The 16,237-nt window shown below is 54.2% G+C and overlaps 6 protein-coding genes across 6 annotated transcripts; 1 reads left to right on the top strand and 5 right to left on the bottom strand.

The window, feature by feature from the left end:
- Window positions 1-138: 138 nt before the first annotated feature.
- On the bottom strand, window positions 139-2,550 carry COCVIDRAFT_112379 (hypothetical protein; the record flags this gene model as incomplete). Its single annotated transcript, XM_014696146.1, has 1 exon — window positions 139-2,550. A coding segment is annotated over one exon (2,412 nt), but the record flags the coding sequence as incomplete, so codon positions are not given.
- Window positions 2,551-4,558: 2,008 nt separating this feature from the next.
- On the bottom strand, window positions 4,559-6,453 carry COCVIDRAFT_42068 (hypothetical protein; the record flags this gene model as incomplete). Its single annotated transcript, XM_014696145.1, has 5 exons — window positions 4,559-5,351; window positions 5,409-5,531; window positions 5,599-5,979; window positions 6,029-6,123; window positions 6,190-6,453. 5 exons carry the CDS (start codon window positions 6,451-6,453, stop codon window positions 4,559-4,561), a joined length of 1,656 nt encoding a protein of 551 aa, XP_014551631.1.
- Window positions 6,454-7,475: 1,022 nt separating this feature from the next.
- COCVIDRAFT_112357 (hypothetical protein) lies at window positions 7,476-9,868 on the bottom strand (the record flags this gene model as incomplete). Its single annotated transcript, XM_014696144.1, has 2 exons — window positions 7,476-7,622; window positions 7,922-9,868. The coding sequence occupies 2 exons, from the start codon at window positions 9,866-9,868 to the stop codon at window positions 7,476-7,478; spliced, it is 2,094 nt and encodes a 697-aa protein (XP_014551630.1).
- Window positions 9,869-10,197: 329 nt separating this feature from the next.
- COCVIDRAFT_112381 (hypothetical protein) lies at window positions 10,198-10,520 on the top strand (the record flags this gene model as incomplete). The annotated part of the gene is made up of 2 exons (XM_014696143.1): window positions 10,198-10,281; window positions 10,341-10,520. Coding segments are annotated over 2 exons (264 nt in total), but the record flags the coding sequence as incomplete, so codon positions are not given.
- A 257-nt stretch (window positions 10,521-10,777) lies between these two features.
- On the bottom strand, window positions 10,778-14,146 carry COCVIDRAFT_112359 (hypothetical protein; the record flags this gene model as incomplete). The annotated part of the gene is made up of 3 exons (XM_014696142.1): window positions 10,778-11,256; window positions 11,307-13,936; window positions 13,986-14,146. The coding sequence occupies 3 exons, from the start codon at window positions 14,144-14,146 to the stop codon at window positions 10,778-10,780; spliced, it is 3,270 nt and encodes a 1,089-aa protein (XP_014551628.1).
- A 684-nt stretch (window positions 14,147-14,830) lies between these two features.
- Window positions 14,831-16,156, bottom strand: COCVIDRAFT_30842 (hypothetical protein; the record flags this gene model as incomplete). The annotated part of the gene is made up of 2 exons (XM_014696141.1): window positions 14,831-15,657; window positions 15,709-16,156. 2 exons carry the CDS (start codon window positions 16,154-16,156, stop codon window positions 14,831-14,833), a joined length of 1,275 nt encoding a protein of 424 aa, XP_014551627.1.
- Between the last annotated feature and the right edge of the window lie 81 nt (window positions 16,157-16,237).

The raw sequence follows: 16,237 nt of genomic DNA, 5'->3' as shown, positions 1-16,237 counted from the left end.
CGGTTTCCTCTCCTAATCGACCGGGGAAAAAAGGGACCAAAAAATTCATGCATGAGGTATCGAGTTCTCGCAATCTCTCTCTCTTGTAAAGCAACAACGGTTGCCTGCCTTGTGGACAGGAGGTGGTCCATCGTTCATCTAGTATAGACGTCCTCGACTGGCCTGGCTCGCTCGGCTGGGGGAAGTCCGACTTCGCTCATCTTCCTCTGGTACATCGCTCAACCTCGTGGGGTGGTGATGTCTCATGCCCACCCATTCGTCACCATATCCATCGCCGCTGTAGTCCGGTTGACCTCCAGCGGTAGCGTAACCCTGGCCATGTGAAGATGACGCACTTGAAGTTGTTGCATAGCCACCCTGAGATGTGGCAGCTGAGCCGTAGTGCTGCAGATGCTCGAGCTCACGTCGACGGGCGTCTTCTACGTCGTATTCGTCAGAGACAGGCGACTGGATAGACCGAAATGGGATACGGCGACCCGAATCATCGCGGACGTAGTTGCCTCTCTCATCAAGGACAAACTCGACATCAGCCTCCGACTCTTCTGCTTGAGATGTGACATAGGATTGTACGTCCTCTGGCACACCAGATTCCGACTCTTGGTGCAGATATGACGCCGGTTGCTGGTAAAACGCCTCAGGTTGCGACATAGCGGGCTGGGTGGGAGTTCGCTGCGCTTCAGACGTGTAGTACGGATACTGCAGAGGAGCTGGAGATAGCGCAGAATCTCCAACAGAGCTGGCGCCGCCTGGTCGCGAGGAGGTATTCGAAGCCGCGCCTGACGGAACATAAGTCCCTTGAGACAAAGGAGCAGGCATATCGGTCTCTCGCTGGCCATGCCGACCACCCTCGGTAAAGGGATCAGTATCGGTCGGCGATTGAGGACCCTCTTCGTAAGAATAGTGTTGCTCAATGCCTGACCCACTCTGTGCACCGCCGTAGGTATCATCACCATGGCCCCTTCCTCCACGTCCCATGTTCTGCGCCATTGGAACCACCTGCACACCGCCAACGAGAGTAGGCTGACCCTCCCTTAGCGAAAATGTGCGATCACGCTCCTCTTGCTCCCGTCTCCCAAGCTCTTCCCACGCCCGGCGAGCCTCCTCCTTGGAGATTTGCAACTCGCGCTTCATCTCCGACACGGCCCGCTCCGCATTCTTCTTCTCGGTGGCCATGCGCTCGAGATTTGCCTCAGCCTCAAGACGCAACTCGCGCTCCGCATTGATCTGCTCTGTTAACTGCGCCTCACGCTCCTGCGCCCTTTCCTGGTCCTGGCGGTGCTCAAAGAACCATCTCTGGAACTTGCGCTCCGAAGACGCGCGCAGCCGCTGTAATTCCACCACGGCATGAAACAGGTTGGCGCCAGCAGCTGAGAGATCGGTGATTTGCCGCGACAATTGCTGAGCCAACGGCTCTCTACGGACCTCATCGGTATTCTGTTCGAGCCGGCGGATCCAGTACGATGTCAGGCCTTCCCAATGCGAAGAGAGGGTTTCCCAGCGCTCAAAAGCATGTGGAAAATTTGACGTTGTTGATTCGCGAGCTTGTCCAGTAGCCGAACCTGGCGCAGGCGGTGCGCGCGCCTGTGCAGCCGCCGACGGTGCTGGTTGTGATGAGGTTGGAGGAGCAGAAGGGCGCCTAGCATGGCCCGCGCCAGGTGGTCTCCTGCCTGGCTCTGCAGTAGTCGGCACGCCGAGATTCGCCTGGGTAGGCCGAGTCGACTGCTGGCTTTGCGTAGCGGCCCTTGGCCTCGACTGCGACGCGCCCGTTGTTGCATCTTGTGGATCGTTCATTGTACCCTGGGGTGGAAGGGGCCGTTCGGGCTGACGTGGCACTCCCCCAGACGATGCCGGATATTGTACGTACTGATCGCCGGGTCTCGGAGCTGCTTGAGGCTGCCTCTGGGTTCCGGCTTCTGTTGTGGGTGCTCCAGCTACACCAGAAACAGCTTGAGCTCTTCTTTCCACGCTGGCTCTCCTGCGTTCCTCCTCTGCGGCTTTTCTTTGTTCCTCCACTTCAGCCCTTTGCCGCCTAGCGTTCATGATCTGCGTAGGGGTGCGGATATTGGAGCGATCGACAGGCACGGGACCACCAGTTGTACGGGCCCCGCCATTGGCAGCGCGCCCACTCGTCAAGTCTGACATTTGGGCGTTTTCTTCAACCAGGTCCGGGGTGAATGGATGTGGGACGCGAAGCGCCTCTTCGAGCACGAAGCGTATTGCTGATGCAGTACGCCGACTGATTCGAAGGGCAGGATGAGGTTCTGTAGAGTAAGGGCGAGGTGTTTCGAACCGAACACGCTGTTGCTGCTGGCCCGGTTCGGCCGACCTGGCGCGCTCAAAGTTTGGCGTGCGGCGGAGGCTGTTTGCGACACTACCGGTAGAGCTTGAGGCTCTTGAGCGATTGTGCTGCGTGCGATAGAAGGCTTCCGCTTGGTCTTGGCGTAGCTGGAGCGAGGTACGATATTCGGGAAAGGCTATTGGCGCGTTTCGGTCGTGGTCTCGTGAAGATGAGTCGTGAGAGGGAAATATGTTTGCGGGCGGTGATGGACCGCTGGACGTCACCGTGAGGCCAGGGACCAGCGCGCAGGGCTCAATTGCCCTTGAACCGTCGAGGAGGCACCCGCCGGGTTGGAATTAGATGCGCCAGCAGCAGCAGCAGCAGCAGCGGCGGCGGCGGCGGGTACTCGAGGGGAGGGGGGACAAGCTAAGCGGCACACGAAGGGCTGCTTATAGCGGAAATGCACGAAGGCTGGCTGCAAAGTAGGGGATTAGACACAGAGACTGGGGGGATTGCTAACAGAGGAGCCATTGCTGGTACGCGGCCGGGGGGCGAGTGTACGCGCGAGTGACCGGGAGGTTGGGGGGTGCAAGGTGAAAGGGCTGGGAGGTGGCTGGGAAAGCATCATGAATGTCGACTTACACCTCTCACCGACACTTGGACAAAACAGAACAGCGAATTGCGCGCGGATGCTAAACGTACGAGTCGACTTGACACGCATGCGCTGAGGCGTCGTCGCAAGGCGAAGGCGCGCCAGTTGGTGCCCCGATATGTCAGGGTTTTTGTGTTATGGACGAAGCCAAACGTCGCCCGGATTGGAGGCGGACCTTCAGCCGCAGCGCTCGGAAGCGCGGCGCCCGGGGAAAGCGATATCGAATAAAACGAGTGACTGGAGAAGACAACAGCGTGGGATCAAGTGGGCATCGAAGGCAGGCAGCCGAGCGATCGCGGTCCTTTTGGGGAGAGCGGCGGCTGGTCGAGGGCGCAGAGGATCACCGGGTGTGCAGCAGTAGCAGCAGCAGTAGTAGCAGCAGTAGCAGATGCGACCGAGGGTAATGGAACTTGGGTCAGGTGGAGTCGCACTGGCCGGTGTGCAGCACAACAGGCATGCAAGGCGACTCGACGGCTACGAGGGGCGAGTGGTGCCCTGACAGCAGCCGTGGTGCTCGGTGACGGTGACGGCAACGATGGATTGCCAACTCATCGTGCTTGTTGTGCTAAGCCGGGCATGGAGGACATGGGGGCGGTTTGGCCAAGGTACAGCGCAAGACGGAAAGCGGAATGACCAAGTGTGATTAGCGACCGCCACCAGCAAAGCAGGGAACAGCACCGCCCCCGTCCGGCTTACGTACACAAGTGAGGATGTGCAGGTAGATCAGTCGTCCCCAGATGTATCGACTTGCGCGTATACTTGTATACTTCCATATATACATATGCACCTAGTAGAATTACAGTACAGCAACTCCCTTCTTCGCCGCAATTACCTCATCGCGCTTGCTCCCCGCCCTCCCACACGCGCCTGCCCAATCGGCGGTCCTCCGTGCGAGCAGGAAGGAGCGGCCCGCGTCCACTGGCTCCAAACCAAACGTCACACCCATCTCCCTGCACTTGCACCCTTCACCCACGCCGACTACTGTACTGAACCTCTAGCCATGTATGCACCTCTATATCCTCCAACGGCGGCTACGCCTCACACCGCACTGCGCCCCTTCAGCGGTACAGTGTCTGCAGCCATACACATCATGTCGGCTCCTGAAGCCTGCATACGTGCCAGCAGCACAGGTCCACCATAGCTAGCGCCAATACGGCAAAGTCTGCTTTTCTATAAACCTAGGAATCCCATGTTGAATGCGCCAATTAACTCATCGCCTATCATCTGCCTCGAGCACACGCGATACCCTGTCCAAGACTCGAAGACTGTGTTCCACGCGTCTTGGACTATCGCACACAGACATAGACACAGACCAGAAGGCCTCCCTTCCTCTGCCACAACGCCATTCCCGAACCACAATCTCCCGACCACCCAAGTGCTGCGAAAAGCCCTGAATGTGCGTCGTAGTGTCGTCAAATCCTCCATTGTCCCCCCATGACTCCAGCTCAGTCCATTCCTCAGTAGTTGCTCCTGAAAAAAAAAGTAGAGAAAAGAGACAATCAAAGGGCATATCATGCTGTTGCCAGCAAACCCTCTACATGTCCCTCACTCCCTAGCGTCAGCCCCGTGATAATGATGAAATTCCAACGCCCGCAAAACAAATAAAATCGAGTAATTCCATGCCAGAATCAAACAGTTTCGCCAGAATCAGAACGCGAGCTGGAAAGCCAGTCCAAAGATCGTCTTACCTTGTGCTTGAAGCCGCTAGTCTTGGGCATGGTCTTCTCCTTAGGCGCTATGCTGTCGAAGCCGTTGGCTGCAAAACCATCCACTGGGCTCACATTGTCGAAGCTGCTATCAGTAGATATGCCCGACTGCACCGTATTGGCGCTCTTAACTAAGGTTAGGCTGGCACCCATCGAAGCGGCATTACTGTACGTGGCTGAGCCGTCGACCGTAGGCATCTTGGGAGAGTTTGGAGACACTGAGCCGGCAGCTGGCGTAGCGACATCAGAACCACAGACCGACACGTCTGAAGCCATGCTTAACGGCGCCTCAATGCCTATCAGCGAAAGAGATTTTGAAAGGCTAGGAGGGCCTTTTCCTTTCTTGATAATACTGTCAATGGCATCTCCCACTTCCTTCATCTGAAGTGCTGTCTTTGTCAAGGGCATCGGAGAAGGCGACAGCGGTCCATTGGCTGGGGTCGAAAGGACAGTTTCCTGGGAGACAATCTGGCCATGGTTGTCATGCTGATCGCCATGATCGTCAAAGGTTCCAGTCCAGTTGGGCCACTGAACAAGACAGCGCGAAATGGCACAGTTGAAAATCTTGCTCCATCCATTGTGGGGAGTAAGCGGGGTCTTCGGAGCTCGCAGGCCGCTATCAATGCAGTTTTTACCGCAGGTCAGCAAGGAGATGCGAGAAAGTTCATGCTCAAAAGGAAGATAATCGACAACGAAGCCGTCAAGCTTAAGGCACCTAGTCAACCATGTCAGTGATGGCTTACATTTTTTCTTCAAGATCAACACCACTTACCACAGTGGAAGTGGCTTAGCTTCATCCAGACCTGCAGCGATACGTGCCTTGCGCATGCAGAAAGCATCGAGATATTCGCCCATGCCGAACGAGTGGTGTAAAACACCCTTTCCTTCGATGCCCCTGAAAATTGCCAAAGCCTCTGGTTGGACAACATCATCTTACTCAGGGCTAGAGAATTCCAACTCACTTGTACTCCTTCTCATTAGAGTCCTGCTTCGGAACCGTCAAGCCCCTCACATCCTCAGCTTTATGCCAGTGCGTCGCACGAACAAGCGGCTCAGCAGCCATCTGCAAGTCAGCAACACGCATGCCACTCTCGGACACATTCATAAATATAGTCTCCCAGACAACAGACTGCATCGAGTCGTGCATACGGAACAGCCGGAGCTCCTTAAGTTCGGTCTGCTGGACAAGAGGCCGCATATCCGTCTGCGTAATGTACGACTTGTACTCGATGTCGCCATCCTGCTCGATGCGGATGGGCTGGCCGAGATCGAGAACGAGCTTCGTAAGGGATGTGGGGAGCGTCTCCCAGACTACGCTCATGAAGGGGATACCTGCGATCCAGCTGCGTCGTGTTAACAAATAACCCTTGAAAGGATGAAGAGAGAACTTACGTCAACTCCTTCAAACCAGGCATCTTCTCAATCATCTTCGCAATCTTTCCCACCGCCTCCTCCCACTCCCGCTCAGACTTGCTCTTCCCATGAAACTGCAGCAGCATCAGTACCTCTCTTACTCCCTATAATCCCCTCAACGAAAAGTAACAAACACTTACCTCATGCTCTCTATCCCCCACCTCCTCCTCATCCACAGCACTCCTCCACTCCCCAACAACATACACCTTCCTAACCCCCCCACCCACCTCCTCACCACAAGCAATCCGCGCCTCCACAACCCGCTCCACCCACTTCACAGACTCAACCGGCCCACCCTCCCCATCAGCCCCAACATCAAGCACGAAGCAGTCCTCACCCTCGCCATCACGCTCCAGAGCGCCATCCAACTCGTACGGCCGGAGATTCGCCACGAGTTCCGCCATATTCGCTTTTCTTTCTTTCGTAGGGTCGTGTGATGTGAACGTAGGTGCGTAGCTGTAGTTGTAGCGTTACTCAGCTACGTTTGCATGCGTGAGTTATGCTCAAGTAGCAGTAGTAGTCGTAAAATCTTAGGTTTCCGCGTTCGTTGTTAACCGGTGCAAAAAGGTGAACCACGGGTGAAGAAAGGCTTGAGTGAGAAAGAAAGCAAGGTTCCCGCTTCGCGAGGTGACTACCGGATTCGACCAGCGGTGAAATTTTCGCCGTTTGCTGATTGGAGCAGGTGAAGTGGCGGGTTGTGTTTGTTTGAGGGAGGGGGGGGGGGAGTTCGAGTGAAGGGGGAAGGTGCGGGTTACGGGTTTGAGGGGAGTGATGCGAGTGGAGTAGTGGTGGGAGTGGGTGCCTTCCCCTTCGTTTGCGCTGGGCGCGGGTGCTTTCTGAATTTGGTGAGTGAAGGGGGTGAGACTGAGTGAGACTTGTTTGGTTGGGTTTAGGGTGTGGTGCTGAGAGGTCTGTATGAGGAAGGGGTGGTGGGAGGTCATTATGCACGTTTCTTATACGATGAATATGATGACGGTGGATAATGACATTGTTGTATTAAAACTGCCAGCAACTTTGGATAAGGGAAAGATACAAAGAATGTGGTGCGGGCTGTATGACTTTTTGGTATTCATTCAAAAGAAGTTTCATATTTTGCAAGAACTCATTTTCGCTCAATTTCGCCGCAAATGCTGTAATAATATACAAATACTACGATATCGCCATACCTTATTCCGATTCAGTACTCAACACATGTCTCCCATACCAAAATATTTTCGTCCTCTACATCCACGAATCGCACTACGAGTCTCTCCTCCTTCTCGGTGGCGGAGTACTAGAATCCCTCCTGCGCCTCGGCGGTGGACTAGCGCTATCATCCCTCGCTCTGCCCTTACCCTTCGACGGCGGCGGGCTAGTCGACGCACGCCTGTGTCTGGGAGGCGAGGTGCTAGAATCCCTTCTACGTCTGGGCGGTGGGCTCGCACTATCATCCCTCGCTTTGCCCTTGCCCTTCGATGGCGGAGGGCTGCTTGAATCGCGTCTGCGTCTTGGTGCTGGAGACGGCGACCGCGAAGGAGACGAGGAATATCTTCGACGGCGCGGAGGTGGGGAGCGAGACAGTGAGCCTGTAGGGCTGCGGTCACGCCTTGTGGATTTGCTTTTTGGTGGTGGAGAGCGGGATACGGAGTATGAAGGGCTGCGGCCTCGACGGCGAGGTGGCGCAGAACGAGAGCGGGAGCGGGAACGGGAAAGGGAGGATGAGTAAGAGCGCTTGCTCTTGAGCTTACGGGGCGTTGGGGAGCGAGATCGTGAGCGGGATGCGGAGTCATAGCTAGCACTCCTGCCACGACCACCACGCTTGCGGTCGGGCGTTGGGCTGCGTGTATAAGACCTGCCTCGCGAGCTAGATCTCGAATCACGCCTTCTGCGAACAGGGCTTCGTGATCGAGAGTAACTGCTCGAGGTGTAGCTTGACCGCGATGAAACACTGCGATCGTCTTCCGAATCACTCTCTGGCTCGGGAAGTGGCTTTGGCTTGGGTGCACTGTTTTTGAGCCAGTCACGCATACCCTCGGTAAGCACACCCATGCCGATAGCAGTGAAGAAGTTGATCGAGAAGCGTGTCTTGCTCTGGTCATCTGCATCTGTGGGGAAGATGCCAGTAAGGCTGTCCTGGAGCATAGGGTCCTTGAAGCGTTCAACTACAGCCTTCTGGCCGAGCGAGGCAAGAAGCTCCTCGAAAAGAATCTTGACAAAGATACGAGAACTAGAAGTCGTGTCCTCTTCCGTCATCTTCACGACTTGGAAGACGTGCCAGCCGATACCGTCGGATGCTAGCAAATGGGCGAAGAACTGGGCGATGATGCGTAGGCGGTTCGTCTCAAAACGGTGAATGGTCTCGTAGTAGTGCGCAAATGCTTCCTCGAACAGGTCTGTCCACATCCGGTTCAGCTTGCAGAACCGCTCTCCGATCATACCGTAGAACTTCTCGTAGGTTCTCTCCTGGCTAGCGCACTCCACAATCATGGTAGTGAGCTCGTTCTCCAGACCCTGTGGCAGGTTGATTCGCATCAGCTTGTGTACACACTCTTCGAATCCACCACTACTCTTGATGGTGAGGTAGATGGTTCGGCGCAAGTTGACGAGATCCGCGTTGGTCTGATCCTTGACATCCATAGCCTTGATCTCTTCATCTTCCTCATCTTCGGATGACGCATCCGTATATCCGTCATCGTCACTGCCCTCCTCTTCACCCAGAATTTCCGCCTTGATCTTTGCATATTCCTCCTCGTGGGCTTCGTAATCAGGATCGAACTTGAAAATGTTCAAGCCATCCTCAACCTTCAAATCACCCTCAAGTGTATGGTTGTGAGTAATTTGATCTTCCTCCTCAATAAGATCCAACTCTTCCCTCACGACCGGGTTGTCCTTGTACTTTGTGCGCCGAACTTCGAAAAGCACCTCGATCATGTATTGCGTGCGCTTGTCAATGTCAGCTTCGTGGAGGATGTTGCGCATCTGGTCAAAGATGGCGTTGGCAATGGCAGGTTTCATCTCGTCGAGGAAAGCGCCGACTTCCTTCATGATGCCGACAGCAATCTCAACAGAATCGTCGGAAGGCTTGTTGAGTAGGAGCAGGAGGATTTCCGCAATGAGGATTTCATGGACGACCTGGGTGTTGACGAGGTGGGACAGAAACATGGTACTCGACAGCGCAACGGCCTTGTCATTCCTCCTGAATCCCTTCCTGAACTGTACGATCAAACGACGAACCAGCAAATCGCCGACCTGAGGTAGTTTGGTGTTCACAATGGCTACCATGGTTGCGTAAATCGGGGTAAAGGGCAAACTGGCCGCCTGCGCCTTCATGATGGCTCTGCAGAACAGGCCTCGTCCACGCACCAGGTTCTCGGAAAATAGCTCAGGCACAATCATCTTGATGTTGGCGGTATTCGTCTTGTTAATCAGACCCTGAATCGACTTCTTCAGCGCCTCCCAAGCCATGCGCTGGAACTCTGCGCTCTTCTTGTCCGTAATCGACTTTTGCATCTCGCGCAGGCGAGCGGGTGGGATGTACGCGCCTCCAGCACGTGTCTTGGAGTCGTCAATCGGCAGCTTCCGGTTCGCGCTGAAGGCATTCTGGAAGAGCTTCAATCGCGAGTCGTCCTCGGGCAGGTCATCGGTCGTTGGCTTCGGCGCCGGGCGACGGCCAGCTTCTCCGTTGCGATGGTCATCCTCCTCATCTCTCCGACTTCTCTTGGATGGCCCAGCACTCGGCCCATCGTATGGCGAGCGCTCGCGTTTGCGCGGAACATCTTGCGCATCGACCTCGGGCTCTGGTGAAGGCGAAGGTAGTCGGACGGCAGATGCGACCTCCATGACCGCTTAGTAAGAGGGTCGCGGGGGGTGGGGGGAGGAAGGGTGAAGATGGGAGAAGTCAAAGTGGAGGCGTGTAAGGTGACGCGCCTCGCAAAAGTTTAGCCTGGAAGCTGGCCCAGCAATGCAGTTGCGGCGGACGGACCGCGGTTTCGCCGACAGGGGTCTGGGCTTGGCGCGTCTTCCCGGGAGAGAGGGAGGAAAGGGACAGCATGATGGTTGCAACCCAGTCTCACTCCTAATTAATTTCACTCTTTCCTTATTCCAACAAAACTTCGCAATGGTATGAGATTGAGCATGCACAATCAAGAACAATGTAGACTAACTGTAAACAGGCCGATCGCCTCGTGGGTCTCAGCATGCTCGTCGCAGCGACTGCCGTCTTCGTCTACTACACCGTCTGGACACTGTTCATGGTATGGCTACCATTTGAAGATTTTCTGGCCGCAACACATGTACTAATAAACATCTATAGCCCTTTGTTGATGATGACCACATCCTTCACTCTCTCTTCCTCCCTCGCGTCTGGGCTATCCGCATCCCCGTCATCCTCCTTATTCTCGGTACCACCGTCGTTGGCAGTTTCGTCTCGGTAGTAATGATCAAGAGCAATCGCAAGAAGGCACTCAAGGCCCAGCAAAAGAAGGCATCATAAACAAAAGCTAGTCCTAGATATGGACTTGGCTCTGGAGTAATGGGGTGAAACCCATCACCCGTAAAAGGGGTCTCAGTGTAACACTACAGGGTCGTTACTGGAATTGACAGATGATAGTATAATATTGACTTTTAGTCGTTGCCTTTCTAGAATGGCTTAATCCTGGCCTGGTACAGGTGATTGTGAAGATATCACAGCCTATACGCCGAACTGCAAGCATTTCCCTTCTTTTTTTGGCTTTACAATTAGTGTCCTTTTCACATGATACTACAATTGTCCTCAGTGATGACAATTGCCTCGTTGCCTTCCTCTCCTTCCTCGCCACCACCATTTCCAACACCGCCGACTTGACCTCTAGCCAGGTGTCTAGCAAGTTGCGCAAATACCGCCTGGCTGATGAAATAATCGTCTCTTTCACCCTTGCGATCCAGGTCATTCTGGCTTGTGATTTGATAACTCTGATGCATCCTGCGCCGACTAGCAAGTCCGCCAGGCATAACCTCGTCATCGCTATCACTGAGTGCTGCAGTTGCAGGCTCAGTCTCGGTTTCGGCTGCGGGTTCAGTGGTGACATTACGGCCACGGCGACCCCAGCGGATGCTAGAGAAGGAAGTGGGGTCTGCCGAATGCACGCCTACGCCTTTTCGAGCGTTGTGTTGGAGATGAGCATCTGGTGAGAATATCTTCACTGTGTGGTCAATGCCCGATACAGCCATGAGTGGTTCATAAGGATGGCCTAGGTCCTGTTAGCTAGACATCTGGTTTTGTGCAAATTGACAAACGTACCTTGAATAACATTCACAACCTCTCCATCCCCTTCCAGGATGTTGAGAAGTTGTGAGGTCTTTCGATCCCAAATGAAAACGTGACCTGAGTCGCTTCCGCTGACAACGTATTCGTCCTGAAGACCAAAGTAGTTGACATCTTTTACCGTTTTGACGTTGCAATGTCCCGTGTAAACACGGGTATGAGGTGCGCAAGGCACGTCGCGTTCAACCTTCCATCGTTTGTAGCGACTGCGACCAAAGTCGGTACGCCATAGCATATGTCCACTTCTTGTCCGCCGTAGTCCCTCTTCATCTTCGTCCTCCGAATTCTCAGAATCCTCGTCTAATCCATCTTCAGAGTCGCCATACCAATCATTTTCGTCATCCTCATCATCGTCATCGTCTTCGTCGTCATCATTTTGTTCTTCCCCTTCCTCGTTTTCCCCAGGATTCTGAACGACGGTGGACCTCGATCCTGTTGGGGTAGCCGAGCTTGTGGAACCGTCCTCGTTTTCTGCTTCTTGGTTCGATGTCCTAATCAACTCTGCATCACGGACAGGGCCTTCATCGATCAGAGGATCGATATCTGCTTGTCGTGCTCTCAGCGCTCTCTCTTCGGCTCTGATTTGTTTGTCCGAGATGCCACGACCGCCATAGGCGCGATCCACGAAAGCAAAGTTGATGTCCTTCGAAGCGTTGAGCAGTACCCCCCTTCCAACTTGATATGCCCATCTCCTTTTTGCTGCACTTCGCGTCTGTGTAGGTTCTTCTGTCGAATCTCCCTCCGTCCCATCTCCGTTTGTGCCAGTGAGATCTGCAAAAGGTATCCGTAGCGCCTGACCAAAGGCATCAACTGCTTCAATCTCAGAAGAAAATAGAATTCGAGTGGCGTCCGTCTCAAACTTGGAAGCATCAGGATTGACAATGCTATCATCGCCTGCAAGGTTCATCAGGTAAGGAATCAGTTGCTCTTGTATGGCGTCCATGTCTGCCCCATGCGGGAGAGGTAGACGAGCATTGCTACTCCGTCCAGAGAATCCCTCTACTACTGCGCCCGGGCCACTATCAAGCCACAAAAGTATGGCTTTCAAAAAGTCATATCCGAAATGTTGATGCCGAGGCAACTCTCTCTCGCGTGGCGCTGGCTGAATCGATGCAAAGTACTGTGCAATCAAAGCGTCTGAGCTAGATCCAGTCAACAGCTGTCCACCCAACACTCGTGCCAGCGTTCCAGCTGCTTGCACAAACCGGCGCGAAGCTGCCCTGCTGTCACGGAGCTTGTTTTGTACCGCCACATCAACGGGATCTGGGTCAATTGGATAAGTCCATGTCCGATCTATGTCATCCATATCCGCTATTATTGAGTTTGCCAAGCCGAGGATGGAGGTGAAGGCCAGTTGCAGTCCGGTCTCTCCGTGTTCACCAAGATCGAATATGCGCTTTGCTATCTTGACAGTTGTACTCGCAATACGGTAGTGGTCGGTTGATCGCAATTCGTTCAGTTGCTCCTGAGTTAGGCGACTCTCAGCAGGCGTCTGGATGCGAATATCTTCACTTTGTCCATTGCCATAGGTGACGCGTAGTGCAAGGTCATCTTCCGTACTATCATTTCGTGGCCTAGATCCTGCCCGCTCAGCGGCTTCTTGAGACGATGCACTTGACTTTGGTCGCTTGCGTTTTTTGGCACTGTCCTTGACCCGACGACCAGATGTACTGCCTGATGCTTTTGTTGGTGTTACATTTTCTCTCGCATCCGGACTTCTCAAAATGTCGAAGCTATAGATGTGGTCTTGAGACCAGCTTACGATGAGCTCGTTGGGCTGCGCGTCGCTTATTTTACATGAAGTGATGTGACCGCTGTCGCTTCTACTCATGCGTTGCTTCCCATTGGGCGCGAACTTCTTAACACACTGTGTCGCCTTTCCTAGAAGCTCCTCATCGTTCTCGTTCCAACTTGCTGGAGTGGAAAGTCTGGAACCGCGCTCACGGTTGATGTCACGGCCAAGCATGCGCCGATCATGCAAGAAGCAATGAAGGTGCGCCCCACCAAGTGCTATATAGTGGGGTTGGCTAGGGGAACAAGAAACCGTGTTAAGATCCAGTCCATATCGACTGTACGAGATGAGTGGAGGCGGAATATCATCAGATGCGTCGTCGTCCCTTGCCCACGCCGGAAGCATGCTGTCTCGTGCTGGTGGATATGCCCTGGCTGGCTGCCTTATATCCCATTGACGTACATCTCCATCGTTGGAGCAGGTCATGAAATAGAATGGGTTGTCTTCTGTGACAATCCTCTTCACAGTGTCGGTGTGGCAGCGGAATGCTTTTGCATTTGTATCGGCCTCGGTCAGTGTCACTCTGCTCCGTGCTGTACCCAAGTTTCGCGCACCACCTGCTCTAGACGCAGTTCGGAAGGCCGAGTGACCTGAATGCTCAATGTCGAATATCCTCACGTCGTCTGTTGCGCTAACGATGGTACGGTCGCCCGAGTAAGGCATGAACTTTACGGAGAAGATGTTCGAGCGATGACCTGTCTCGATAGACGTGGTGAGGTTGAACTGGTCGGTCGATGATTCGGGGTGATATGCATGAATGTTGATGCGGTGGTCGTCGGAGCCGGTAGCGAGGAGACGGCCAGATTTCGACCAGCTAGTGATGTTAGATACTTCCCTTGAATATCTGTAAAGCGATCTCTCACCTAAGGGCGTTGACGCATCCGTTGTGACCTTCAAGCTCGTTTACGATGTCGAGATTATCGATCCATTTCCGGTCGCCGTATATCGATCGGATGTCTGAGTACTTGCTGCGCTCTTGACCAACCTCTCGCTTGAGCAGCCGGTCGTAGATTGTGTATTTCATATCGGGTGGTGTTGAGGCTTGCCAGTAGCAGCAGGTGCTGTGTGAAAGGCAACCCCAGAAAGTAGCGGAGAGACAGAAGGAAGACTAGGCGAGGCTTCTAGAAACACCTAGACGAAGGTAAAGCGAATCGGGGAATGTCAGTCAGGCGGAACAATTCGTAAATTCGACGGCTTCTGTGTGAGCATCTCGGCGCCCTGGCAGTAAAGTTTGGGACGTGGTTGCGGGCGGCGCGTACAAGTCGTCGCTGGAGGTCGCGAACGAATGACGAAAGGTGACTAGGCTGTCTCCACCACGTTTGTGCTCCAAGCTCTCCCCCGCGGCCTGCCGTTTCCCTTCCACGACCAATCACCGCCGACATATGTAGAGACTTGCGCAGTGAGATGGCAACCCTTGTTCGGGACCAAGGATACAGATGCCAACCTGAGATGTGGTGATGAACACATCTTACTACATTTGGCATACTTCTGGTTGTTCCCCACCTTGGAACTAACACGTTTACGCAAAAGGCCATTATGACACGAGACATCACGACATGATAGTAACTGGGTATTATGAGCATTGCAAATAATTGCGCGACATTGAATTTTAGTCGGTAGAACGCGGATATAAGCATTTATTTACATGAGAATCAAAGTAACTACAAACACACTTCACCACCATGCATAACTCTCTTATTCAAAGAATTTACATGGCAAGAACAGCACCGACAGCACCAACAAACATCATGAAGCCGACACTAGCGCGGCTAGCAGCGCCCTCAAACTGCGGTGGCATAGATGGGAGAGGTGTGACGGGCTTGCCGGTACCAGTGGGCATGGGGACATACTCGCTAGTAGCGTTCTTAGCAGGGCCGGCAGGGATGTAAGGAACACCAGCCGATGGGTAAGGTGCAGGAATGTAAGTAGGAACGGCAACCTTGCTGAGAGTCACGTGCGTGCTGCTGACAGCCTCATGGTCCACGGGCTTCTTGGGGTAGCCAGTGCCAACAGGATACGAGGGGTACTCGGCAGCAGGCGAAGAGGCGGGCTGAGCGGCGGAGGGCACAGAAGGCACAGAGTGAGCTGGGTACTCAGGAGCCGCAGAAGATGCAGGAGCCACAGGGTACTCAGCAACCTTGGAGACTTCAGGAACAGTGGGGTATTCAGCGGCCTTGGAGACTTCAGGGATGGTAGGGTACGCGACCTTGGAGGCTTCAGGGACGACAGGGTACGCAGCCTTGGAAGCCTCAGGCACGACTGGATATGCAGGCTTTCCAGAAGAAATGGGGGAAGCAGGGTACTCCGCAGGGTACACGACCGAAGGAGCGGAGGATGGGTACTCAAGCACAGCAGTGACGGTGGCAATGGGCTTGGTGATTGTCACAGTCAAGGTGCTGGCAGTGTATACGCTCGTGGTCCATCCCTCAGGAACATCGGCGGTGCCGGTGGGCTTCGCGCACTTGGTGCAAACAGTCTCAACGTACGTCGTGGTGACAGTGGTGAGACCAGTGGGGCAAACATCGACGTAGGTGGCTTCGGGAAGTTAGTATGTTTTCTTAGGGTTAAATGCTACCTTGAACTTACTGGTAACGACACTGGTGGTAGAGCCGGTGGGAACAGTCGGGTACTCGGATTGCTCAGGCTTCTCGGTGACAGAAGGCGTGCTGTCATAACCAGTGCTGGACGCAGCTGGGTATTCTCCGTAGCCCTTGGAGCTCTCGGCTGGGTACTCGGCACCCTTACTGGCAGAGTATGTCTCAGTTGGGTACACTGCTGACTCAGTAGGATATACGCCATAGCTAGAGTTCACACCAGTGGGATAGGCGCCGCTTGAAGTGCTGCAGGAAGTTGAGGTCTCGCTACCTGAAGGAATAACGACAGAGCTGCTGGTGCTCTCGGGTGCTGAGACGGTGGGGACAGATGATGGTCCAACGGAGATGCTACTGCTGGAAGCGGAGGGGGAGATGGTAGGAATAGAAGAAAGCTCAACTGGGGTGCTGCTGGGAATTTCAATAGAGCTGGAGCTGACCATAGTAGCGCTGCTGGAAGCGGGGGTGCTAGATGCAGGAATGCTGGAAGCAGTGACACTCGAGCCTGGAATGCTAGAAGCAGT

The sequence above is a fragment of the Bipolaris victoriae genome (assembly GCF_000527765.1).
Source record: "Bipolaris victoriae FI3 unplaced genomic scaffold scaffold_132, whole genome shotgun sequence".
NCBI lineage: Eukaryota > Fungi > Ascomycota > Dothideomycetes > Pleosporales > Pleosporaceae > Bipolaris > Bipolaris victoriae.
This window is presented reverse-complemented; position numbering and strand designations above follow the sequence as displayed.